Source organism: Anastrepha obliqua, chromosome 2 (genome assembly GCF_027943255.1).
Source record: "Anastrepha obliqua isolate idAnaObli1 chromosome 2, idAnaObli1_1.0, whole genome shotgun sequence".
Taxonomy (NCBI): domain Eukaryota; kingdom Metazoa; phylum Arthropoda; class Insecta; order Diptera; family Tephritidae; genus Anastrepha; species Anastrepha obliqua.
In genome coordinates this window covers 45657929-45685325 of record NC_072893.1, presented here as the reverse complement: position 1 = coordinate 45685325, position 27397 = coordinate 45657929, and the positions used below count along the sequence as shown (strand labels likewise).

General features: G+C 37.5%; 6 protein-coding genes across 6 annotated transcripts; 1 reads left to right on the top strand and 5 right to left on the bottom strand.

Moving 5' to 3' along the window:
• Positions 1-4663: 4663 nt before the first annotated feature.
• On the bottom strand, positions 4664-5900 carry LOC129238111 (hsc70-interacting protein 1-like). The gene is made up of 2 exons (XM_054873151.1): positions 5864-5900; positions 4664-5559 (listed from the first exon to the last, which is right to left on the bottom strand). The coding sequence occupies exons 1-2, from the start codon at positions 5898-5900 to the stop codon at positions 4664-4666; spliced, it is 933 nt and encodes a 310-aa protein (XP_054729126.1).
• Positions 5901-7144: 1244 nt separating this feature from the next.
• On the bottom strand, positions 7145-10866 carry LOC129237463 (uncharacterized). The gene is made up of 3 exons (XM_054872241.1): positions 10377-10866; positions 10169-10302; positions 7145-9905 (listed from the first exon to the last, which is right to left on the bottom strand). The coding sequence occupies exons 1-3, from the start codon at positions 10556-10558 to the stop codon at positions 7567-7569; spliced, it is 2655 nt and encodes an 884-aa protein (XP_054728216.1). The 5' UTR covers positions 10559-10866; the 3' UTR covers positions 7145-7566.
• A 4565-nt stretch (positions 10867-15431) lies between these two features.
• Positions 15432-17278, top strand: LOC129237908 (selenoprotein BthD-like). Its single transcript, XM_054872884.1, has 3 exons — positions 15432-15565; positions 15785-16406; positions 17004-17278. Exons 1-2 carry the CDS (start codon positions 15524-15526, stop codon positions 16262-16264), a joined length of 522 nt encoding a protein of 173 aa, XP_054728859.1. The 5' UTR covers positions 15432-15523; the 3' UTR covers positions 16265-16406; positions 17004-17278.
• LOC129237906 (beta-Tubulin at 65B) lies at positions 17274-19021 on the bottom strand. Its single transcript, XM_054872882.1, has 2 exons — positions 18626-19021; positions 17274-18566 (listed from the first exon to the last, which is right to left on the bottom strand). The coding sequence occupies exons 1-2, from the start codon at positions 18680-18682 to the stop codon at positions 17274-17276; spliced, it is 1350 nt and encodes a 449-aa protein (XP_054728857.1). The 5' UTR covers positions 18683-19021.
• A 38-nt stretch (positions 19022-19059) lies between these two features.
• On the bottom strand, positions 19060-20193 carry LOC129237907 (signal peptidase complex subunit 2). The gene is made up of 2 exons (XM_054872883.1): positions 20022-20193; positions 19060-19862 (listed from the first exon to the last, which is right to left on the bottom strand). The coding sequence occupies exons 1-2, from the start codon at positions 20061-20063 to the stop codon at positions 19323-19325; spliced, it is 582 nt and encodes a 193-aa protein (XP_054728858.1). The 5' UTR covers positions 20064-20193; the 3' UTR covers positions 19060-19322.
• A 1407-nt stretch (positions 20194-21600) lies between these two features.
• On the bottom strand, positions 21601-23042 carry LOC129238903 (ubiquitin-like modifier-activating enzyme 5). The gene is made up of 2 exons (XM_054874131.1): positions 22667-23042; positions 21601-22610 (listed from the first exon to the last, which is right to left on the bottom strand). Exons 1-2 carry the CDS (start codon positions 22921-22923, stop codon positions 21671-21673), a joined length of 1197 nt encoding a protein of 398 aa, XP_054730106.1. The 5' UTR covers positions 22924-23042; the 3' UTR covers positions 21601-21670.
• Positions 23043-27397: the final 4355 nt, after the last annotated feature.

Below are 27397 nucleotides of genomic sequence, written 5' to 3'. Positions count from 1 at the left end.
CTAAGCGTCGAAAAGTTGATTTTGATGATTTTACTCATTTCATTATATATTAAAAACAATTCACTACTCGTTTTGAGTTGCATTCAGTTGATGCAAATTTTATTAATAGAATTTTAATTCAAACAATTTGAATGAGTAACTCAATCATAAAGCCAGGTACATGCATACATACATATGTAGAATAATATGCATACAATGTAAAAGGTTGAAGTGGAATTTTGATTTCGAAAATACAAAAGATTGCGGATGAGTCACAGACAAATTGCTTTTATTGTGGGTGAGGAGTATCCTTGCTGATTTTCTTTGCTTTTGGTTTTCGTTTTGTATGCTCGCCTGTTTATTTTCTTGAATGCCCAAAAACACCCCACTCGAAGGCAATGAACTTTGCTTACTGCAAGGGCGAATGCTGTTCTATGTAATCAAAATGCACCTACTTGCACACATACATATGAAACATGTACGAATACAAATAAGTTGAAAGAGGTGGTTTCGTTTTTAAAATCCTGCTAAGAATGAATACAAGGTGGCGCAAAATTAATCACCCTATCGAAAAATGTATATTCTTGTAAATGGCATCGTACATATGTCAATCATATTTGGCACCTGTGAACCAGACAACTGTAGTATACAAACAGACAGCAATAGAACGCATAAAGATAAAAATAAAGATTTCCATCACTCAAAATATATTGAGTCATAAAATGGCTCCCCAATTTGGAGGTCACGTAGACCTGTCGAAAATAAACAACTACATATACCTACAAGCCATTCTATGTAAAGAAACTGCTACGAATAAAAAAAAAAGCATTCCTATGGCAGCCGGTTCTACGTTACCGGTATGGCTCGGGTTTTTCCCGACCAAGAGCTGTCGCCCCAGTAAACTGACCTGTCTAGAGTACCATACCTAAAAAAAAAAACTTCCGCTGAAGTTAATATTTCGAAGCATTTAATTAACAAATGAAAACGAAATGCACTAAAAGAAATATAAAACCATCGATACAAAACAAAAATGATTTAGCAGAATTTAAAAAATAAGACGTTAGATATCATAAAAAAATAGAAGCTGCCGTAATAACGGTAGTCTGTACAGTACAGTTTTATGTCAAAATACAGTTTGATCTCACAAACGGCGGAATACTCTGGTGTTTTGTGGATTTCCATCTCGCCATTTTAATTAAAATAAATAAAAAAAAACAAAAGTTAGTTTTTGTATTTAGTAAAAGACGTTATTAAAAAAAATCAGATAATTAATTTTGTGCCACCTCGTAAAAGTTAACTTGGTTACAGTTAAGTCATAAAGTTTACTGGTATTACCTTCCTAAGGTTAATACAAAGCTGTTTCTATCATTTGATGTTTCACGCCTAAAGCTGGCATTTAGGCCGGACGCAACCCGGACCAAAAAAATTATATATATATATATATTTCTCAGGAAAGCGCGGAAAAGATGGAGTTCCATTTCTTCATGTGCTATTTCGAAAACCCTTTGGCCCCAATACGATATACGAAGGACTCAGAAAGTTCATTGGACTCCTCGCCATTCAATTTCCAAACTCGTAGCTGTGTTTACCAGTCACTGGACGATCGGCACATACGCGGAAAAGCTAGGGTTACCATTTAACCCCCATTGCCGAGCTGTGGGAACCTTTCAGAGAAGGAGACTGTAGAGCATTTTCTCTGTAAATGTCCGGGTTTGGCAGCTACAAGACTAAGGTCAAAAGTGATTGCATTATATTTGGTTGCTCGGGGTTCTTAAAGTAAATAAAGTTTTAGTTTATCGCGCCATTACTCGTTAAAATGATACTGGTAGCATCGCGAAACGTCATGGATGTGGTCATGAAAAAGTGAAGAAGCGACTTCAACGAAATCCCCGACGAGGTGCCAATCAGATGGCGAAAGAACTGAAAATATCTGACCGTAGCATCCGCCGCATACTGAAAAATGATCTCGAAGTCCAGCCTTACAAGGTCCAAAAGTCGCATGATCTTACACCAAAGCAGTAACAAGTCAGTCTTGAGAGAGCGAAGGAGTGTTGTGTTTTCTGACGAGAAACTTTTTCAAATTGAGCAATTCGTAAACTCCCAAAACGATAGGGTTTATTTCACCGACCGTTCATATGAAAATTTGAGTAATCGATTGGTCACCAGGAGGCAGCACCCGCCACAGGTAATGGTTTGGGTCGCTGTAACCGCAGATGGGCGCTCTCCAATCGTTTTCATCGTGCCTGGCGTAAAGGTAATTGTGAAATATTATCGGAAAAGTATTCTGGAGGTTGCTTTGAAGCCGTGGGCAGACCAACATTTCAGTGGCAGATCATGGACATTTCAACAGGACTCGGCACCGTCTCACAAAGCTTGAGTGAACCAAGAACTTCATAACGTCCACACAATGGCCCTTAAATTCACCAGACGTGAATCCAATGGATTATTCTCTTTGGGCCATTTTGGAGGGCAAGGTCCGAACTAAAAGATTCACCAGTCTTGAGGCGCTGAAAAAAAAACATTGTCCGCGAGTGGGCCAAAATACCTGCAAGACACATTCGAGCAGCTTGTGATTAGTTTCTGGACCGCCTCAAAGTCATAGTCAAGGCAAAAGGTGGTCATATCGAGCTAAAGTTAATTGATTCTGAATTTTGAATTATTTTCACACATTTTTTACTTTGAATTGAATAAAAGTAATTTTTCAAACTAAATTTATGGCTGTTTTGGTTGGCTACACTTCGAGTGCCGGATCCTGTAACTGGCGCGTATACACTTTTTGGGTGTTTGGCCGAGCTGTTCTTCCTATTTCTGGCGTACGTCGTGATGTTGTTCCACAAATGGCGGAACCTGCAGTTTTAAGCCGACTCCGAGCGGCATTTTTTATGAGGAGCTTTTTCATGACAGAAATACACTCGGAGGTTTGGTATTGCCTGCCGCGGGGCGAATGCTAACTTTTTTTCTTCATTTTAGTGTTTAATGCACGGAGATCCAAACCTACGCGCCCCCGAACGGTAGTCACGCACCTATCCATCGACTACGGCGGCCCCTCTCCCTCTGGACCCAACCTGTCGAAACAGCAAGTTTCCTGGGCCTACCGTTAGATGAGCTAGACAAAGACAACCGATGATTTACACTGCACTGACCGGGCTTAGTGTGCTGCTACAACAACAACTACGGCGGCCGAACTATTTGCGCCGCTCTGAATGAATATAAATCTGAAATGTGATTAGCTAAACCGACAGTATAATTTCGTACCCATAAATACCTTTACCGATCCTCCTTTTGTAAGCTCGCCGGCGGCCTTATTGCCTTTTATCCCAGGAGGCGTAACGCGTTTTTTGCTGCCAGATGCACTTCTTAACAAGCTTGATCATAAATTTCGTAATGGGGAGGTAGTTTGGTCAGTTTAGTTAGCCTGAAAATCCAACGTAGAATCTCTCTTGGCAATAAGTGCTGCTTTGGACTAAGTAGGCAACTGAGTAGCGTGTACGATGACAACATCCGATGAAGCCTTGCTTGGAGTGTTTGAGAGAAAGATTCTGGGTAAGATTTTTGCACCTTTGCACGTTGGCAACGGCGAATATCGCAGGCGATGGAACAATGAGCTGTATGAGCTTTACAACGCCCTAGACATAGCGCAGCGTATAAAGATCCAGCGGCTACGTTGGCTGGGTCATGTCGTCCGAATGAATACAAAAGCTCCGGTTCTGAAACTATTCGATGCGATACCAGCTGGTGGTAGCTGAAGGTAGGGGGAAAGAAGGATTTAGTTTGACTTGGTGTGTTCAACTGGCACCGGTTAGCACGAGAAAGAAACGAATGACGCGCTTTGTTAAACTCGGCCAAAATCTCATAAGCGGTTATTGCGCCCATTAAGAAGAGAGAGTTTGGTCCCAGATCCATGTATAGCTGGGTCGCGTGCACGCTCAAACTTCTAAAAATCTTTAGCGAGACAAATTTTTTTTAAATGCTTGACTTCCTTTATTATTAGTATAATTATTATTTTCATTACAATTTAGTCATTACGACTTTGCTTACAGTGCATATTCGCATAAATTGTATATACGTACATAAGTGTATGTGTATAAATATGCTGTAATGTCTCAAACGCAAAACTCAATGTGTTTTTAGGTTGCTGCATATGAACAAGAGATTTTGTTAATATATTCCGTTATAACTTGTATTAATCATGGCCACTAGTGGTTAACTTTTTCGTTGATTTTATTGTTGGAAAATTTTATTTTTACTTAAAGGTGACATTAATTAAATATGCATTTCAATTGCCATTAGGTATAACAAATCCAAGGAAAAGTAAAGGAATTTTATTGAACAAATTAATAGTTTCTAAATTGCTTAATATTCACTGAATGAACGAAAATGTAATATTATATAAAGACAAATGGTAATAGAAGTAACTATATTTAACCTTTTTGGTTCTTGGCAATTCCATAGATTAGTATATAATTAAAGCGGCTTAGTTATATTTCATTTGACTCCTTAAAAGTGAACATTGACCTCAGAGTTTGTAGTTTGCCAACATTTTTGGTAACTGGTTCGCTGAATGTCTGTTACTACAACTAACACCTTTCTTTACTCAAAACTTATATTTATAGCATAGTATATTTTATAATTTAGAAAACTGCGCCATAAAGCGCTAAGCAGTCGAAGGGGGATGCGCTGTCTTTTAATCTAAGCCATCATCAACGAATTCACGCTTTTTGGGCTCCGGCTTCGGAGCATCTGCAGTTGGCGCTGCACCTGTTCCAGCACCTGCACCAGCTCCAGCTCCAGCTCCGGCGCCAAAACCACCAGCCGAACCTCCCAAGCCACCAAACATGTTAAATACGTTATCCATGCCCAATTGCTTGGCCATACTCTGAAGTTTGGCGAATTTCGGATTGTTCTTATGCTTCTCGATATTTGCTGGGTTATTGGCAATGTCACCCAATATCTCCTGGAGGTCCTTATCGTTAAGGGCAGACAAAAATTCCGGATTGAAGCCCTTTGGTGGACCCTGGTGTTGTTGTTGTTGCTGCTGCTGCTGCTGCTGCTGCTGACGTTCCTTGGCATGTGCACGTGCTCGACGCTGTGCTTTCTTGCTCTCACGTTCAGCACGCTTGCGTTCCTGCTTAATGTGATGTTGCTCGATTTTCTTAGCATTGGGTGTTACCTCACGTAGCCATTCGTCAGCTTCCTCATCAAAGTCCAGCTTGCAAGCTTGTCGCAAATCCTTTGCAGCTTTCTCCCAATTTCCCAGCAAACGATGTGCACGCCCACGGAACTTGTAGGCCGCCGCAGAATCACAATTCAATTCCAAAGCTTTGTCACAATCACGAATACATGCATTGGGTTTCTTCAGTTTGAGGAATGCCTGTCCGCGTTTGGCATGGAATAAAGCATTGCCTGGATTTAGCTCGATGGCTGAAGTGTACAAATCGATAGCCTCTTCGAATTTCTGCTCCGAATAAGCAGCAGCGGCTTGTGAACGCAAATCGCTAGCTTGATCGATTTCCTCCTCAGTTGGTGTTTTATTTGAATCACCCATCGGCTGATCGGCGTCAGTGTCTCCTTCAATAACACCTACAAATAAATGAGAGAAATATCGAGTGTAAAGAAATACGGTTTAAAACTATAGCTAAGTTGCTGATATAAAGAATTCTATACACATTTATGGTTTAACATTTGACATTTTTAAAACGCATTGTGCTTTTCACTTGTCCTACAGGCACCCACTTAACCAAGTATTTCTCCGTTAACACGACAGTTGGTTATCCGGGCAAGGACTGTCATTCCAGCATCTCTCCCCAAACATTTATGGAGAATGGGAAATACTGTTACAACAACAAGAAAGGGCATTCCTCAAGTTAACTGTATCTGTTAGTACCATTACCCAATGTCGAACGTCTAGCAACAGTGTGCATTACGGGAGCAATACGCCCCTGCCGATGGCTGCGATAGGAATGATCAGTGCGTAAATCCCGCTGGCTCGATCTCAAAAGAAAAGGTTGAGAATCGAACTGGACACCCAAGTGTAAAAGGCATGTCCATGACGATAAGAAACTCTCCGAGAATATTTCAAATAGGCGTATTCGCTAGAAGCCTAAGGGTGCGGCCAGAGTGAACGCTAATGCCGAGCGGAGCCGAGCCGAGCTTATTGACGCTTATTTTCATGCGAGAAGAAAATTTGTATATAACACAGTGAATGCGAGAATCAGCGCTGAAATTCTGTTTATTCCATGTGTTTTGCTCTTATGTCATTTAATTTTGTTGTTCATTTGTGTTTATATTATAAAATTGCTGTACACGGTAATGGATTCATCTGATGAAGAGTATTTTGCTTCTCCGTCTCACACTGCACTCGTTCTTCGTGACCATTTCGCCAAAAATTCCACGCATATCGTTCCGCAACCACCGTATTCGCCTGATTTGGCTCCGTGTGATTTCTGGCTATTCCCAAAACTCAAGAGACCATTCCGGGGAACGCGTTTCGAGTCGATTGAGGAGATAAAAGCTGAATCGAAGAAGGTGCTAATGGCTATACCGGAAATGGACTATTTGGCATGTTTCGGGGATTGGAAAAATCGATGGCATAGGTGTATTTTATCGAGAGGGGATTATTTTGAAGGGGATGAAAATGATTTACAAGAATAAATAAAGATTTTTCATTTTACAACCAAATTCACCTTACTCTTTGCCCACAGGTAAAAAAAGAAAATATTAATCCTGGCAATCCTAATAAGGATAATGGAAAACTTTTATCAAATTATTGCATTGTCATCGGTCCTTGATAGGTGTGCAAAATTTCAAGTCGATCAGATTTTTAGAAGCCAGTGAAAATTAAGCTCAAAGATTCCGTTACATACATACATACATACATACAACCCGACCTAATAAAAGTGTGTTAAAAACACAACTGCACTCTAAAAAGTAAACATCAACAATCCAAAAAAGCGAGCAAAACGCTTTGAAACTGTTTTCTCGCACTCATCGGCTTTGCTCTCTGCTCTTGTCGGCGCTCACTGTGTTATACACAAGCTTATTTGTATTGACTTGTATGTAATCAGTTTTATCGCACTGACAATCTTTATCGCACTGACAATCTCGGCTCGGCTTTCAGCGCTCACTCTGGTCGCACCCTAAGTGCAGAAATTAGCTTACAGAAAAACTACTCTAATTAACATGTCAAAGTGACATTCAATTTGTACTCAAAGGCCTATAATCTTTTATGGTAAATTTCTACGGAAACTATACGCCTTAGTGGCATTCTTCTAGGTCTGAGAAGCATCTTCGCCAAATTTCATGAAAATCAAGTTTTTAGCCAGCTACACTTGACGCGTTTTGCTTCATGTCTTTCGCATTAGGCAGGTCGGCCTGTAAATCCGACTTTTATACAAGGATGTAGACCCCAGCATCAACTGACGAGTATATTTTTTGCGAACGAATTTCTTTGTCAACTAAAATATTTAGAGTTTACTTTATTTTGTCTATGACTACGCGTAAATAATGAAAATAATTATCACTTAATGCTAGGTATGTGCATACGTATGTTTTACACAATATATTTATTATCTAAAATGTATTCCTATTTTAAAGCATATGGAAATTTCGTGCGCATTCCTCGCTTTCATAGCCGGCGTTCATAATATGTGGCTGATGCACGTAGTTAATGGCTTGTGGCAGGTGGTAGGTAGATGTAGGCATAGATGGTGGCGGTAGTGGTAGTGATGGTGGTGGTAGTTGTTGGTGTTGTTGTTGCTGCTGGTGCTGTTGCTGTTGTTGATGATATATTGACTGCATGATCACAGGCGTGGGTGCTTGAGGCGCATATCGCTGCTGTAAAAATCGCATCGTTTCGGTTGCATTTGGCGTTAGTTGCGTCCAAAAACCTCCTTCCTCACCCGTAAATGTGGAAATGTTTGGATTGAGTTTTTTTGTTGGTGTTGACGCTATGGGTATATCGGCAGTTGCGCTACAGTTCAACAATGTACCATCTATGTTGTTGCTAGAGCAGGTAGCAGCATTGTTAGATGCGTCATTACTTCTCCTTTGTGAACTTACTTTATGCGCATGCTTAGATGTTGGTTGGAGAAAAGCCAATTTAAAATCTCTATGGAAAACCTTACGGAAGTAACTTGGACTGACCGCAGGCTTATTTTGTCGTTCCATTTCTTCTTTATACTCAGAGTACATTTTAACAATATTCAATGAACTGTGTAGAAAACGTGTCTTGTAGTTTTTATGCGGCACCCAAGTTGGGTAGCTTTTGATATGCTGATGTACACCATCCACAAGTTCATCGGGAATTTTATTCTTTTTAGGTGCTCGTCCGCGCCTATCCTCGCCCGCATAGGCGCCCGTCTGCTTGTCGACATTCTTCTGTGCATTGCCTAAGAAATGACTGCCAACGCAAAGTGTTGTGTTGAAGAATCGCGAACAGACGCGCACATTTTCACCACGTTCACCACGTAGAAAATAGCGATTTGTAAATGTGCGTACTCGGTTCGTTTTTCGATATTCCGCCGCGGTCGTACTTGTGTTTTCATGTACTTCAACGCGTGACAATACGAAATCTTTGCGTCTCTTGTAACCTAAGCGCCAAAATGCCGCACACAACATTGCACGTTGCTCCTCGGTAAATTTTGTGTGGCATTTAAATTTGCACGATTCGGCGCAATTCACCGGCTGTGGTACGCGATCTTTTTTAACTGGTATTCCTTTTCTACTAGCGCGATTTATGGGTTTTGGTTTTTCAACGGATACTAAAGGTTCAGTCTGCGCAACAACTGGACTTACCGTTTGCTTGTTGCTTTCGTTCGGATTTATAGGAGGAATAGAAGCTTTCACAGAAGTTTCTCCCGTCATAGGCAGTTCTTTTGATTCATTCGTCTTAGATGTTTCGTCTTTTATCAATCCCTGCATTTCAATTTCATTAACTGTTACTTCCTCTGTAAGAGACTTTGTCTTGCCTTCTGTGGTTGAATCAATGCCGGAGTTTTCTGTGGTTGCAGACGTGCCTACTTTTACGGCATCTTCACGTCGTTGTTTTGATATTTCATTTTTAATTCGCCTTCCTTCACCGCTACCTCCACGCAAGTCTACCCCAGTATATTTACCATTACCATCGTTATTCTCCAGCGCGTCTTTCACCAGGAAAGCACTTATAACCAAAGTTTTCAGGAAGAAGTCCAAGCAGACCCGTACGCGTTCGCCATCGCTGGTAGGCATGAAATAATGATTTGTGTGCTGGCGTGCTTCCTTAACTCTTTTTATTATGCGCATCTTACCAAGTGGTTTGCGCTCGATGCATGTTAACAAATAGTTTTTTCGTTCTACAAAGCCTAGTTCCCAGAATTCTCTACACAATTTCATTCGCTGTTCCGCATCAATTCTAGCACACTGTTTTTTGCATTTTCCAGTACAACCCACTGGTTTTGGTTTACGCAATTTTTTATCAGGCTTATATTCTCTGAAGACATTCCGACATTTGCGCAATCGCCTTCCTTTCCGGGTGCGCATGCCGCTTCTACAACTTCGTGTTTGTCTGCGGGCTGGGACACGCAAGTCGGAATCGTCGCTTTCAGTATCGCCATCATCATCCTCTTTGTAGTTTTCATCACGGAAATCTTCGTTTTCAAAATCACTATCTACTTCACATTTCATGACAACTGAGCCGACATTGGTTTTGATAGGATCCTCTTCATCAGTGCCATAAACTGCTTCCACTGGGCAATCATACTCTTCTCCATCATCTTCGTCAGTACTAGATTCAGCAGAGTGTTCGCGCTCAGTTTTTATACTCTTTTTTTTTATCCCCTTCGTTTCTTCGAGGTAGACTGTGCTTGTATTGATAAAATTGTCATAAGCAGTAGAAGGCGGTGTCCAATCCGATCCCTTTTCCTGCTTTTCCCGTTCAGAATTTGTTTTGGCTGAAAGCAAAAGTGCGTATACAAGAGCCGTGTCAGGCATAACTCGATAAGTTAAATTATGTGCATATTGACAAAAGTTTCCTGCCTAAAAATATTAAAAAAAAAAATATTGTTCCTAGTATTTTCCTGACACGCCTCTGTACCAAATTCGCAAAGCTACCTTAATAATACAAAAACTACTACTACTTTTGAATAAACATATAACCTACTTCTAACATAACCTTTTATTCTAAATCTACTAATCATTGGCTTAAAACACTCACCTTCCATATCTAATTCGACCTCCGATTCCGGCTCGGAACCTTCCAAATCTGACTCTTCCGATTCATCAACATTCATACCACTAGAAGCTTCACTTGCACCGCCACCACTTGCATCCCCACCAAATGGGCATTTTCTATAAATTTAAATTAATGCACATAAGTGCAAATTATTTTTCTAATTTATGTTTTCGCTTTTTATTTAGCTTACCCTCCAGCAGAACCAGTAGGCAACTTGAATTCACCTGCCGGTACTTTGCCGCCCAATTTTTCCACAAAATCCTTTACAAACTGCAGCTGAGGCAAATTAAGCACGGTTGGATTTTCAGAAACAAAATTTATGAAAAATTTCAATTTTTCCAAGTCGGCGTGAGATAAATTGGGCATAGCCATTTTTGCGTATGTGTTTTAACTTTTCCAAGTATTTCAATAAACTTAGTGAAGCTCGAAATTTATTTATTCCTGATAATCGTTTGGTATATTAAGCGCCTGGTAATTATTAATTTTTCGTTGCCTATTTTATATTTTTGGAGAAATTCTGTTCTCTAATGCGTCGGTAATTGTTATCGCGAAACTTCTTTTGGATTGAGGTGGAAGTCCGTCGATAATAGTACCGATTATTTTACATTTCCGTGATTATCGAGACTTTTAAAACACTATTTATGTAAGGATACAAAATGTGGCAGCAGATTTGAATTTTTTTATTTTCATTTTCAAAATTATTTGTTGAAATTGATGATCAATAAAAACAAAATAAGAAGTGCGTGTAGCGTACACATAACTGAAGTGAAACTTTCAAGGCAGACAAAGAAAGAGGGAGAGACCCGAGAGAGAATGAGAGAGAGAGAGAGAGAGAGAGAAATATTATATGTCTAAATAAATTCACAACATTTGCAGAGAATACAAGTAGACAAAATTTACAAAAAACGGAGACGGATCGACCGGTGTAGGTAAACGCCAGACACAAACCGTGGCAACAACGCGCACTACTCCGAGCGTTTATCACCCGCACAAACGCAGCGATTCCAGGACCGCAGCAACGGCACAAATTACCGCAAGGCAATACCAATTAATCCGACACCGGAATGGATAGCACTTTATAATACGCACAAGCACTAGCCAGGAAACAGAAATAAGCGTCAAAAAGTAGACACAAAAAAAAACGCCAAAAAAATTGGGACCAAAAAACGCCCCACACAGTAGGCACCAAGGAAATATAACGCCAAAAAGTAGGCACCAAAAATATATTTCCTACAAGTTTGCACCAACAAACAAGCGCCAAAAAGTAGGCAGTGTTATTTCTCACTAGAAATTAGCAACCAAAAGGAAAAACTCAGGAAAAATAACCTAAAGTGTATCTAAAATATATATAAGGTATAGCTCTCTCTCTCCTTTTCCTCTACGTTATATCTTTTTTCTCTTTCGCGGAACGAAAATGCCCAAAACGTTGCATGGCCTTGAAATACAAGTTTGTGTACTACAAATTAATACCATTATTACCCGGCACATTTTGTATCATGACACAATGGAAACACTATCAATGATTAATTAGGAAGTGTTAAGCCTCAACAGACGCGGTACGCTACAGGCAACGATATGTGGTCCTAGTACGCGGCAACGATATGTAAAAAGGCACCCGAACAGGAGTGGTGCGGTACAGCAAAATACATTGATTCACAACGAAGCAAGGTGGATTTATTAAGGTGACAGCATTCACCCAGCTGAATTTTTCACCGTAGGTACGGCTTACGTCAAAATGATATGCTTTGTTTGTATGTATTGGTATGTTTACATTCGTATGTTTACATTTGCTTGCTGATTTTGACGTGATGGTTGGACCAAACGCAACAACAAATACATGTAGGGTTTTACTTATATGTGTTTGCTGTCACCTGTAATAAATTCGCCTTGCTACGAAGGCTGTCGAGCTCAGATTTATGGCGCTCTACACCATTTTAAAAAGCATTTCTCTGTGTATGTTTCTTAATCTTCTCAATTTATCACTTCTCGTTGGAGAAAACAGATAGTATGACTATGCACACAACTTTATTTTAATCAACATAAATAGTTCGAAATAAATATATATGTTTTAGATAAAGAAGTTAATCTACGAAATAGAGAGAGAGAAAAAAGAAAAAAGAGAGATGGTCTATCTAGGCTGATATCCTAGCTGTGTTAGTGATTTGACGTATACCGAAAATAATTTGACGTCTTGTAAAAAGACTAAAAAAATGATTTATAATATTTGAAAATACTTTAATTTTGTATAAAAAATGATTTATAATAATTGCAAATACTTTAATTTTGTATTGGTTTTTTTAATTGTTTTATTTTTTAACTTGCAAAACTAGCGCAATTCGTGTATTGCTGCAACGCGTTGTTCAACGTTCGACATTTTAAGCAAAATTAATTGTGATAAGTATTGTCAGCACGCTTACAATTAACAGGGTATTTGACAACTAATACATATTATTTATCATCATGATAGCATTGCCAGTTGTAAATACAAGATTACTTTATGAGAAACAAAACCGAAAAATATTACAATTATTAACCAATGCCTTCCTGGCATGCTTAAACTCATACCTTTATAAAGAAAAGGTGAATTTTCTACTATTCTATAAACTTATATGTGGTAGAACTCTAGCTTTAATTTGTAACTCTGCTTATACCGCGTGGTCAACTATGCACCGATTCTGTTTGAATATTCTCACTTATCTCCATAATATTATATTTGAAACCGCATATCGTACGCGATTTATCCGTCCTGTACCTTACGTACCTGTTTGCGCAGGCCTTTATGACCTTTTTATGTTGACTACCCCACATTTTCATCTTCATTTGCTATGAGCTATCGCATGGGAATAGTCAATTTGATGGCATGCGGAAGAATTATCGTAGATATATATTTTACGTGGGTATTTCAATGCATAACTTTTCATTTGAAAAGCACTCCTAGCATTTTCGAGCAAAAGAAAAAGTTTATTAAATGAAAAATTAAAAAGTGGTCAAATAGGCGAATGAGCTTAAAAGAAACACTTTGTTTTTAAATTTCTATTTTGACTTTATCATGTTGCCACTATAAAGATTTCAGTTAAATGAAAATATATCAGATATATTCATTGCATGATGCTTTTTTCGAACGGAGTCTGCATCATGCGATCTTCGTCCGGCAACTAAATTTTCATTTTAGCGCGCCATTTGCATGCGCAAATTCAACGATACGATTTGCTGCTATTTTAAAAATGAAATGAAAGACAGCAAGTTGCATACATGAGAAAACGAGATAAAGTCAAAACAGAAATTTGATAGATATCGAGGTACATTTAGTAGAAGTTGTAGATATCTCGTTACAGTATTGCCCCAAAGGTTTTTCAAAAGAGCTACTGAACTAGGAAAATATATTTTAAAACATAATAAAAAAATCCCAAAGCAATTAATTAAAAAACAAAATTAAATTACAATTTTCATGAGGATATGGGCGGATGTGTGCGACAAGTTGATCAGTTAAAAAGTCTGCATTGTGTTCACGTAGAGGAGCGTTTTGCTGATATTTTTAGTTTCATCGTAATAAGGCTGCATATCCAACTATTTAATTGGCGACGATTGGGTTGGTAAAGTTTGGGCAAATTTATATCTATTTCTCTTATTTTATTTGCCAAATGTAGTATTTATTTGTAAAATTAGTAATAATAATAATACCTCTTCATGCCATTCAAGAGAGACCGACTAAGTAGTCCATCGATAAAGCCTGCAGTGTGCAGGGGTATTACTTTTCTCTTATATTCCTTGTCGATCCTCTCATATTCCTTGTCCTTCCACTATTCAAATTTTGTCGATTAATGCTTAAGGAAACATTTTTTCTTGCTCAATCGAGCAATTTGTATCGAATCTGTGTGACATCTTTATAATCGACAATTTGATCAATTTCTACAAAAACAGGCTACGACAAACATTAAATCGATTAAAGAACCGATTATGAAATTTCAGCAAAATGGGAATGATACAAAAATCGAGGATGGCTCTGATGGCTACACCTAAAATAGTTTCAGAAATGTTTTCTTGAAACGCTAGCATACGTGCGTTGATATTGATGGTGAGTACTTCGAAGACGATAATATAACTTATGAGAAATAAACTTGTATTTTGAATTTTCTGAATATATTCCGGGAACTTCTTCAAATATCATCTTACAATCAACGATAATAAATCGATTCTCAGTAATTCAGTAGCGTCTCTTCAATTCATTACTTCATGTCAAGGCGAATTTATTACAGGTGACAGCAAACACATATAAGTAAAACCCTACATGTATTTTTTGTTGCGTTTGGTGCAAGCATCACGTCAAAATCAGCAAGCAAATGTAAACATACGAATGTAAACATACCAATACATTCAAACAAAGCATATCATTTTGACGTAAGCCATACCTACGGCGAAAAATTCAGCTGGGTGAATGCTGTCACCTTATTAAATCCACCTTGCTTCATGTCTACAGCAGTAATATTACAAGTCGCATTTAGCAACAGAAGGAAGATATCATCACGCATGTTGCTCGAAATAAGGTTAATTCAGTAGACAAGTTTGGCATACTGATAAATTGATTTATTAAACTAAGTTCCTGTTTACTTTTTTCTATTATGACATCACTGTTTCAGCATTTATCCTTTTTTATAGTGCTCTCTTTGGAACATTCAAAACTTCCACAATTAATTTTGACAAAAGGAACAAGTAAAGAATACGCACCGTTTCGTTACAAAAAAAAAAAAAAAAACAATTAAGTTCCATAGACATTTCTTATTACGTCACTGCTGGAATTAGTTCAATTAAGTTTTTTTTTTTTCAAAGGGAGTCGAAGCAAAGTATACATGTAGAATTTCCAATAAAATGTACTTGAATATAATTTTTAACGAAATTAACTTTACATTATGCTAATGGAACGAGTTTTCAAGCAAAAAATATCGTTTTATATAACTTTTTCATATTTTATCATAAAAACTCACACAGTACTTAGTATTATGGATGTACGGTCAAGTAGTTTTCGAGATATTTTAGTTAAAAAGCTCATAACCTAATTATTGTTTTTTTACAGCGAAACGGTGTGTGTTTTTACTTATACCCATCCAATAAATATTTTATTTGGTTTATGGGAGATGCTGGTATTTATAGTAATACAAAATGTCCAGCTTAACTGATTGTTATTGAGTTTGCGTGCAATATTTTTACACACTCGTATCGATTATTTGCACCGATACTTTTAACATATCTGGTTAGAGTATTATTAGTAAATCAAAAAAACCGCGCAAATTAAGCTTTGGGAAATATTCAATTCATTTAATTTCGAACAAATAAAATTAAATGGCGCCCAAGCGTAAACGTAAAGCAAAAAATGCAGCTGAAGTAAGCCAGTTTTTTTTTTTTTTTTTTCATATTATTTCTTAAGTTAGTGAAAGGTCAAATTGTATAAGCAAAGTAAAACTAATCGGACGCATTTGTGTGCATAGGCCTTGCACTGGCTTGAAGCCCAAAAAAGTGCTTTATCTAAAGTTGGGAGAGAAGCTTTTTAAAAATTTCTACAATATTTTATGCATTATTTTTAAAAATTATCTTTATTTACAGTTAACGGATAGTAGTGCTGCTAAAAAATCAAAAGCTTCAACATTTGAAAATCCAATTACGGACCCAAATCTTCCAGTTTTATATATTGAACATTGCCGCTCCTGAAATGTATTTCGCCGCCGTGCCATCCAAATCCATGCCGATTTACTTGAACGTTTACAAACTTTAAAGCCGGATATAGAACTTCAATTACTCATGAATGTTGATCGTCCTCCTCGACGTGGTGCTTTTGAAATAGCCATTACAACAAAGTCTGGCGAAGAACGCCAAGAATTGTGGTCAGGACTTAATCGCACACCACGAGCACAAAAGTTTCCACCCATGGATGAGTTGGTAAAAGCTGCGAGTCGCGCTTTGAATATCAATTTGGATGCGGATATGGCAGGCGGTTCTGAAGTTACTAATGAAGGCGGGCAGAAAGTAGATGATGAAGCGTTAACCAAGGCGGCAAAAAAGACAAAAAGATTAACTTCTAAATAAAATAGCTGAATTTTTGAAAGCAATAGGTGCTGGTAGCATTTATGACCAGTGTTTTGGTAAATTCCTTTAACGAGAAGCTGAACACTGCGATATTTTTGAGCTCAAGGCGCTTGTTGTTGAATAAAATTTATATTCTTATAAGGTACGTACAAATAAATGTATATATATGTACATGCAGTTATAATACACCTTCAAATGTTTTTCTCTCTAATTCCACACGAATGCCGTCACATATCTTATTTTGTTCGCGGTGCCACTGGCTCTCGATCTATATCCCTTTATGAAAGTGTCTCCAAACCGCCGCTTCAGTTGTTTTTGTAACAGCTTAAACGTTCCTCATACATACTGCTGGAACCGGTAACATGGAAGTGTCGCTTCAGTAGCAGGTGGCGCTTGTTCAAAGTGCGGCGTTGAAATGTCCTTGTGAAGAGAGGTTTATGCTGTATCTAAGGCTTATTGTGCTGCGTCTTTCTCTCTTATAGACTATTTATTCATTATTCGAAACGTTGTAGCAGCATAAATATCCCACATACTTACATACGGGGAATGCTGCTGGAGTGACAGTCCTTGGCCGGATATAAATCCGGATCGTTTCGGTAACGTAGAACCGACTGTTGTGGAAACGTATTCGAAACGATCACAGATTTCTGCTACTTTGCGGCCTCTATCTGCCAATTGTATTATTAGCTTAATGCGCAATATACACTAGCCACTGAAAAGTGAATTTTTCTACTTTCAGATTTAAAACTCGATCACGCTACTTTCATGATGTTAACACTTAAAGCTGGCATTTATGACAATAGTTGTTGGAAACCCATCTTAGGAACACAACTAGACGATATTACAATTTGCCGTTGAGTAACCACAATGAAAGAAGTGATAACGCGATGTATTGGAATTTCATATAAATTATTAAAAAATGAGAATAACATTAAATCTTTCCTTATATTCATCAATGAACGTGTAATTTTGGAAATCATACTATAAAATAATTTCTTCAGTTCAATGCCTAAATATTTTTTATGTCATTACATGGCGCGCATGAATGGCCTTCTTTTTCAGCATCACCTTCCCCGACATCTTCGCCACTCTGCTTATACAAATCAAGCACATCTTGTAGGTCCCGTTGGGCATCTATGAACTCTTGTTCCTCCATTCCTTCACCCGTGTACCAATGCAAATGTGCTTTGCGCCTCAACATAATACCGCTGCCATCTAAAATGCGTTGCAAGAGCTTATGGATTGCCGAGGTGTTGCCAATAAATGTTGCTGACATTTTAAGTCCACGCGGTGGTATGTCGCAAATGGCGGTCTTAATATTATTAGGTATCCATTCGACGAAACTGCTCAGGTTTTTATTGCGCACATTCGTCATTAATTGATCGACCTCACGTGGAGACATGCGACCCCGAAATATACCGGCTGCGGTCAGAAGTTTGCCATGGCGCAAATCGACAGCACATAATAAATTATTGGATGAGAAGATTTGTTGTACTAATTCGCTAACAGTGCCTTGGGCAAATTCCTTTTGCTTGCAGCTAACTAGTGGCGCAAATCCAGGAATGAGAAAGTGCAATTGCGGAAATGGCACCATGTTCACGTAGAGCTTACGCAGTCCAGCATTAAGTTGACCAGGAAAACGCAAGCACGTTGTAATGCCGGACATAGTTAAAGCCACAATATGATTGATATGCTCATAGCCGCTGACCGCCATTTTCAGATTGCGAGAAACAATTTGGAATAATGCCTCATTGTCGAGACAAAACGTTAAATGAGAATTGTGTATGAGGGAAGGCATACTCAGCAAAGCATTATAAGGCTCGACAACAACTTGAGACATTTGTGGGGATGGTATTGATACATAGTTCGCGATAAGATTATCTGGATATTCATCCACCAATGCATTCATGACAAGAGCGGTTAAGCCCGAACCAGTACCACCACCAATGGAGTGTAGGATCTGAAAGCCCTGTAATGAGTCCACCGACTCAGCTTCACGTCGAGTGGCATTTAACACTGCATCAAGAATTTCTGCACCGTCAGTGTGATAGCCACGAGCGAAATTATTTCCAGCGCTGTCAGAGCCCGCCACAAAGTTCTCTGGTCTGTAAAGCGAAGAGCGCTTGTGAAGATTTTCAATGGTTGTTGCCTCAGTATCTACACATATCGTGCGCGCATAGAAGCGTTTACTTGCCGTGGCATTAAAGAACACATTAATCCGCTCCAGTTGTAAAGCACTGGTACCTTGGAAACGCCCAGAGGAGTAGTCAACACCGTGCTCATGTGAGATCACATGCCAGAACTGTTAATAGAGAATTTATTTGTGACACTTTTGACATAAGAATGAAGGCCCAAGATTACCGCATCGCCAATGGAATTACCGCTGCCACCAATTTGGATTGTAATAATTTCGCGCATTTTTAATTTTTGTAAAACTTTTAAATTTAATTACAGATAATTTTTTTGATATTTTCGCGGTTATTTACTTTAAATGTTTTTACTTCACATTCTTCAAGTCTTCCCAGTTTTTTTCCGAAATTTTCCCTTTCAAATATAGCTTGAGTTGATATGAAAATATATTATTTCATAATAGATCCATCATTTGTATAGGTGTTTTGTGAAGCAGAAAATCAATTTTGGAGCAAAGGAATTGGATTACAACTGTTTCCTATCATTTGGTTGAGCGCAGCGCGTTCGAATTCATTCTGACTGGAAAAGTAAGAATGCACCTTTTATTTGAGAGGAAGTTTAAAGCATATTGTGGCAGACAAAACAAAAATAAAAATACACAAAAGTTCTAGTTATATTCAAAAAAGTTCTGGTTACGTGTTCTTATTGTGAAATGCATAATTTTCAAAGTCTTACAATATATGCGAAAGGTCAATATTATAATCAAAACATTTTTCACATTGTGGTTTTATACACATAAAGGTTGTATATCCAAGTTTGCTAAGCTTTCTTTACTATGTCCCATACCATCATTGCAACGTTCGCAAACACTGTGTCCACTATAATTTAAATACATATACTCATACTCCGTCTATACCAACTCAATGAGCTACTCATCCTTTTTCCCAGCTGACAGTGAATTGAAAAGACGATTAACTTCGTTGGCTACCAAATTGTCCAATACTACACCATTGGCATCAATGAAGTTGGCACACGATTTAGTGCTACTTGCTTCACGAACACCTTTCACATCTTTTACAGTGAAAGTTAACGTGTATTTATCATCGTATTTCTTCATATCGGAGCTTGCTTCCCAAGTGCGCGGGCCATTATTTCCATTCTTTTGAACTGCTACAGCAAAAGTTCCCTTCTCACGGAATGTGGTGTGTAAAGTGAGAATGCCCATTAACGCGAAGTAAGCAATGACGCTAAAGAGCAATACTGGACGTGACTCGGGGAAGGGATGTGTATAGTCCCAGCCATGCGCCAGCACAGCCACACCTACTGCTAGAGCGCACAACGCCAAGCGGGCATTGATCAATCCAAATTGTTCTTTCAATTGTGGTCTGTCGCTTAAGAGGCAATTCTTCACTGCATCATCCAAGGCATGTTTCACAGCCGAGCCGTCCCATTTGTTGATTTTTGCAACCTATAAAATCACAATAAAATAAGTATATTAAAATATTGGAACTACTTGTGTGTAGTTGTATTTTTATTCGTCGCTCGAGTTGACGTGTACAAAAAAAAAATACCTTCCTACACCCCTTCTGCTTAAAAGGAATAGTTCCATACAATTTTTGAAACTCACCTCAATTTCAGGTTGTGGCTTTTCCTCTTTTTTATTAGTCATTAAAAAGCTAAAGATCTTTTAAAACTCGAAAAAAGTAAAAAAATGCAGAGATTTAAATATCTAGCACACAATTGGGGACACGACAACAAATATTTGCCGCTGTCAGATTGCACGAAGTATGTTTAGTGGTGGTTAGAAAATGTGTATGAAAAGCTATGTTTATTGAACAATTCGTGTAGAGTTGTATTTTGGTTGGGGCTTCATACGTAAAATGCGAGTTACTAAAATACTTGCCTGTAAACCAGTGCTTCCAAGTCTTCAGCAAGATGCAAGCAACGTTCTTACTTGGTGTGAAAAAACACAAATTCCTGATATAAACCGCCATAAATTGAATGCATACAAAGAGTATTGTTTTTATTAAACTTCTAATGTATATAAATGCGCGTTCGTTATATAAGTATAAATAAATTAGTTTTTCGAAAAATCGTTTAAAATTTTGTATACATCGATGTGAGATGAATAAAATCAATTTATGTTATACATACCACTCTTGGCTATTTCATTACAACAAAGCTCAAGTAAACTTGGTTTAAACTTAAAGTTAAAGCAAGAACATTTATGCAATTTAATTATATTATATTATATAGATATATCAAACAGCTTCTTTTTTGAGTTTTATTCAAATTAATTTTTCAAAAAATTCTGTTGTAAAAAACTAAACATTCTTTACAAATTCTTGGAGAATGCTGCTGGAGTGACAGTGTTTGACCGGATGTAAATCCAGGCCGTTCCAGTAATGTAGAGCAGACTGTCTTGGGAACATTGAAGAAAAATCTATCAAAATTTGCGGAACTATTTGGTACATACAATATTTGTGGAAGGAGTCTTGAAAGAAACGGAAACGGCTAATTTTGGAAGGCTCGCTTTATACTTAAAATTGGTTTGAATATTTTATACAATGAGAAAAATTACCAAGAAGGTAAAAACGTAATTTACGACCCAAAAAACGTCCAAATGTTATCAGGATACGAAAACGTCTAAATCATGTTAAAAACGTCAGCCTGGCATCACTGCTGCAAACAGAACATATATATATCCGGTTCTTGTTGTTGTAGCAGCTTGCAGAAGGTACAAGAAAATGGTAACAAAATTTTGATTAAAGTATTAGTAATATACACTCATAGACAATAAAATAGCTGTGCAACACTTTGAAGAGTTTGGGCTATTTTACAATCAACGGTGTTTTGTAGCCACTCGCAACTTGCACTCTGTTATCCTAAAATTGAATGCGCTATAAAACTGTATACCAAAAAAGCTTGAAATTTGGTGAAAGGTTGTAGAATTTCCAGTTTTCACAATTTTTGCAAAAAGTTTGGGAACGATTTATCTGGTTTTTGTTGCATAATGAGTTAAGTTTTTATAAAATATTAATAGAGACCAAATAAACAAAAATATAATAGCCAAATATGATCAAATAGTCGCATACCTATTTTATTGCCCATGAGTGTATATATTAGTAACTCAAGTCCTCTTTATAGAGTTGTAGTAACACATTTCCTTTTTTCTGGATCATATTCACTAAATACGACAAAGCAAATTATGCATTGAAAAATTGTATAATATTATTTATTGGAATATTTTAGTATCTCAAATTTTATCACTTGGTCTTATAATGCCTTCATTTGCGCAAACAAATCATCTAAATCCACATTAGTAGTTCCAGTAACTGTTGATGAGTCTGCTGCTGTGTTGTCAGGTGCTTCATAAGCCAAACGCAGCCCCGCTGCAACATCACTACCAGACACTGTAGGGTTTAAGCCTCCAGTCGCTTGCGCCACTGGTGGCGAGTCATCCACCAACTCAATACCCCACTCATTTGTTTCATGCAGTGGCGCATCGTCTTCTACAATACTTTCTTCCACGATAGCTTTTGGACACGATTGATATTCTTTTTGACGTTCTTGACAATGCCGGTCATCACATTGCGGATTTGGTTTCAAACTCATTCGCGGAAAGAAGTCATTCATTGCATTATAGCCCAAATAATCAGATACCTCACCGAAATTGAGCAAATACTTGAGTGTGTTTTGAACCAAAATACCTGCTGTTATTCCCATCGTGGTGGGAAGTGAAGCGGCACATACTCCCTCACGTTTAAGAGTTTTCTCGTCTATATTTTCTGCTACCACCAGAGGTGGAGCACAACCGAAACATGCAGTTTCTCCGGGACGTATAAATTGTATATGCCCTGAAACAGCATTCTCTGAAACGCCTGATTCGAACCAATTCAAGCCGAGTTCATTGCAAGCGGCGTTGATTGCCATGCGAGCTTCAAAATTGTCTACACAACTTAAGACAAGGTCAACTGACGTATTTGCCAGTATGCCACCGTGAGAAATTGTGTTCAAGAACTTATCGAATGACTCCACTGTAGTTATGTTATAGTTGTGCGTCTCGATGTGTACATCAGGATTAATGAAGCTTAAAGTGCGAGCTGCCGCCTCCACCTTTGACAAACCCGCTTGATCAGGAGTGAAGAATAGCCGATTCATGTTTGCCAACTCAACTTTGTCGTAATCAAAAAGTATTAGTTTACCAATGCCACATCTGGTGTATAAAGTTGTTCAGTAATTTAAATACTTCCATACGAACAGGAGACTCACCTCGTTAACATATCAGCCGTAACGCTGCCAACGCCACCGATACCAACTACAGCCACGGTTTTTTCCCGTATTCGCTCATATTCTTTAACAATGCCCATGCGTTGGAGTGCCATAAGGCGACTGTAAGGATTGGAGTCCACTACCTCTGCAGACATTTTTTCAATGCGCTCTCGCGCCGCTCTGGTCACACTATTTTGCCGCTCCAATTCGACTTTTAGTTCGGCGATTTTCGCCTGTAATTCATCGATAGCAGACATATTTATATTTATATACTTTAAAATTAGTTTATTGCTAAATTTTTTCTTTCTAGCTGTTACACAGCTGTTTGGAATTTGTTTGCGTGTCACTTTCGCTGCAGAGCCAAGTTGACAAATTGCATTTTCTACTGTCAAATCGAAATAAGGTGCTATTTTTTGTTGAGAATACTACAACGAAAGAAAAGTAATTAGAGGCATTCATAGAAAAGTAATCGAGATGAAACGGTATTGTTCAATTTCGGAGTATAGTAAAATCTCAAACCCATAACGTAGTATTGCCTTTTTATGTTATTTGCATAAACTTTAGTTTAAAGTAAAATTATATTCGTCTATTTTGTACGATGTACCCTATCAAAGACTAAAAGATTGAAATGCAAAAAAAAAAAAATTGAAATCAAACACATTTTTTTAATGCAGTGTTTGATTAAAAATATTCAATATTCACCAGCATGGTGTTTTTATTTCTTCCGCGAACATTTGCCGCGTGGGTAGACATGCTCATGTTACTACAACTACAAGGATCCTGGCTTTATTGGGTGTTAAGAGCAAAAATCATGCACTTTGTGCCTTGAAACAGGAAGACCTTCGCATAGTGCCTGTTCAGTCGGCGAAGGCACATTTGACCGAGATGATGAATAAACTTCCTTAAGGGGACAGATACCTGTAAAATTTCGAAAAAAATTTTTTTTTTTCTTAAAATGTTAATATAATCCTTTAAGAATATGGCAAAAAAATTTGAGTATGTAAATTTAAGTATTTCTTATATTATAGATCGTCAACCGTGACGACTCTATTCTTTGCGTTCGAGCGCTGGGAGAGGTATAGTTACGTTGTATTCAAACTTTAGAAGCGTTTTTCTCAAAACTGAAATTTTGCACACATCCTTTTTATGATATTACTTTCTATGTGAATTTAAAATTTTCGAATTTTTTCGAAGCAAAACTAGTTAGTAGGAAAATTCGCCCCAAAATTCATTTTTTTAAGCATTTTATTTCGCGTATGTTTTTTCCCATTTTTGTTTAATTCATATAGAAATTATGACATTAATAAACAAAAAAATTTTTGGTTTTTTGTATTCAGGTCACTGACGCCAATGCTACAATGCCCGCCGATTCAGAAGCCCTGCTGCGACCTTCCAGGAAGAATTGGGTATACATCCGCCATTTTAAATGAATAAAAAAAAAGTTTGTATTATTTTAATGTATAAATAAACTGTATGCCAATTTTGAAAAAAAAATTTTAACTTCTTCATTTTAAATAGTTTTAACGAAAATCAGGGAAAATATGGCCGTTTACAGGTTTAAGCGGACAGATCCTTAAATACAGAATCAGCATTAAGGGGTAACACCACTGTAGAAATTTCAAAAAATTGATTTTTTTTTTATAAGCTTAAAAAGTTTTTTGAACATTTTAAAATACAGAACAAAAAGTTTTATACGTTACCGATGTCTATTTCATAAATATTTTAAGCTTTTAACCAAGCGTTAGTGACTGCTACCTAACGACTTCTCCAAATTTCCAAACTTTAAACGCGTTTTTCTCAAAACACGTTTTCTGAAATTGGCACGCAGCATAACTCAAACAATTTTAAATATTTTTAATCTGGTTTTTCACTACTTCTGTATAATAACCTTCTTAAGAGAAGAGCGTAGGGGATTTTCGATAGATTAATTTAAACGATTGTTATAATTATTTAAGTGCCGTTTTTTTAGTCCAAAATAGAGTTTTTTCCTTCAAATGCTTGCCAATTCCACAAAAAAAAATATTTTTTAAATCCCCTACGTGTTTCTCTAGCTATTCTTATCTAGATTAAAAAAAAAATGTTTCTTTGTTCCAGACTAAAATTTGCACCCTCTGTGCTGCGTGCCGCGGAGCTCCTTCAAGAGAAACCTCATAACAAACATGTCTCCAATGCCGCCATTTTGTAAAATTTGTCGATCAAACTTTGTAGTTTTGTATTTTAGTATATAAGTAATAACTTCCCAAATCAGAGTGATTGTTTCCCCTTTCCTTCTATACAAACAAATTCTTTAAAAATCGTGTTTATTTTACGCGTGTACAGTGGTGTTACCCCTTAAATCAAAACAAAACATTCGCCCAGCGTTGTGAATGCTCAGTTTTGTCAAACCAGTTCTTTTCGTGGATACATCAAAATGTTTGCGGCATATAGAAGTTGGGAAGTGAAATTATATATAATTATTTTTCTATTACGATTTGTTCACCTTTAAGCCGAATTCAGTTCTTGTTCACTTGTTTTCTAAAGTTTATTTGAGGACTTCATTTCATCATCAAACTAAAATATCTCTCTCGAAATCTGAGATTATGAAATAATCCTAGATTATTGCCACACTTTTTTAAATACAACAATAATTATTTTTGCGAATGCAAAGAGAAACGTCAAAGTAAAAACTGAATAAAATGGTCGCGGCAAAGAAAACAGGTTTGTAGACACAATTCTAATAAAATTTTTCTTAAATACTATTAATTATGTACTCATATTACAGAAGGTAGTGATGGTTGCCCAGAGAGTGGGCCCACTTGGACAAAAAAAAAAGTTTGGTTCATCCTTTGTGATACCATTGCAAGAGAGGGAAAAGAGGTGACGGAAAAGCGTTTCCACGACAGTCGGTTCTAAGTTACTGAAACGACCCGGATTTATATCCGGCCAAGGACTGTCACTCCAGCAGCATTCCCCGTATGTATGTATGGGGAATGTTATGCTGCTACAACAACAACAACAACAGGTGACGGAAAAGGACGATAGGACGAAAGGGAAAGGGGTGGGGAGGGTTGAGGGTTTGTGGACTATGAATGGTGACTGGTCTGCGGTTGTGTTACCCTCTTTATGTTGCTGATGAAGTTCATCAGATTTTTGAAAAGAAGTGAGAACCAAGAAGATGCTTGAATCTTAGTCCCGCGAGGCAGCTCAGGAGCAGGTGCTGAGATGATTCCACCTCATCCTCTATACAGCTGACGCAAAAAGGACTCGAAGTGATTCCGAGTCTCACGGCATGTGTACCCCGCGGGCAGTGCCCCGTGAGGATGCTCACGAAATTTGAGAGATGAGAAATTGTCATCCTCAGAATATCCCTCGAACGGTTCCTATCCAAACGTGGTCAGAAGAACTTCACGACCCTACACGTTCGTGTACTTACCCAGCGCTCGCTGAGTTGGTGCAAAGCCCATCCTTCCAGGAGTAGAGCGCAGGTTGTGAAGGGGATCCCGATCCTCTCCTTTCGCGGGCACACTGCCTCACATATTACAGAAAAAAGCGTGTGTCCATAGACGATTTGGTCTTTTATGGCTTATCATAAAATGTAATATCGAGTTTCGCACGCGTTTTGCAGCCATAATTTTTCGAAACCTCAGTAAACGTCCTTTACGGATTTCCTCCAATTGTTTATTACTAGCAGCCAGTTTCCCAATTAAATTAGCTATTCCTTCTCCTTGTCTTTTCTTCATATCGTTAAATATAATTATACAAACCAAAAACTCCAAAATATTCCACCAAAGCAATTTCTATGAAGAAAAACCTTTCGGTATTGACAGCTGATTGTCAATTTTGCAGGTAATCTGCCATATGTGAACGGGGAGATTAATTTCGTGGATTTATTGTTAATTACATTATATGTGAACGTACTTTAACACGCATAATTTAAATTTCATTTTGTTTGCTAGTTTTAAAAAAGACAAATATTTAAATCACAATATTACCAAGACATTTTATTAATATTTATACATATACTATATATGTATATAGCCCGTACACCCTTTTTGGGTGTTTGGCCGAGCTCCTGCTCCTATTTGTGGTGTGCGTCTTGGTGGTATTCCACAAATGGAGGGACCTACAGTTTCAAGCCGACTCCGAACGGCAGATATTTTTATGAGGAGCTTTTTCATGGCAGAAATACACTCGGAGGTTGCATTGCCTGCCGAGGGGCGACCACTAATTAATATTTATAAACAAGTTATTTCTCTTCCTTTTGTTTGCTTTGTTTTATTTGTGGTGATGACGTCAACCGGTTAACAAAATCGCGAAAAAAGCCACCTTTAGTTTCTATACACCGCACAGCAGCTGATTCTCTCAAATTCACTCAAAGTCGAATAGCGGTACGGCGCACACTGGGGATTTTTGTACTGAGATGCGGAAAAAAGTATACATACCAAAAAATATTTACATTTTTACTACTAACGAAGTTGTATATATTTGTGTATGAAAAGAACATGTTTAAAAACATTATTTTTTAAAACTATTTTTTAAAAAAAATTTTTAAAAAAATTTTAAAAAATAATGTTTTTTAAAATTCATACATTTTATTTTTAAAAATATATGGAAAGAACATGATTTAAAAGAATGTTTAAAAACTGTTTTAAAAAAATGTTGAAAATCAATGTATTTTCCATATAGAAATATATACTACTGCGTTATTTGTAAAAATATGAAAATTTTTATATGGACTGCCGACAAGTGAAT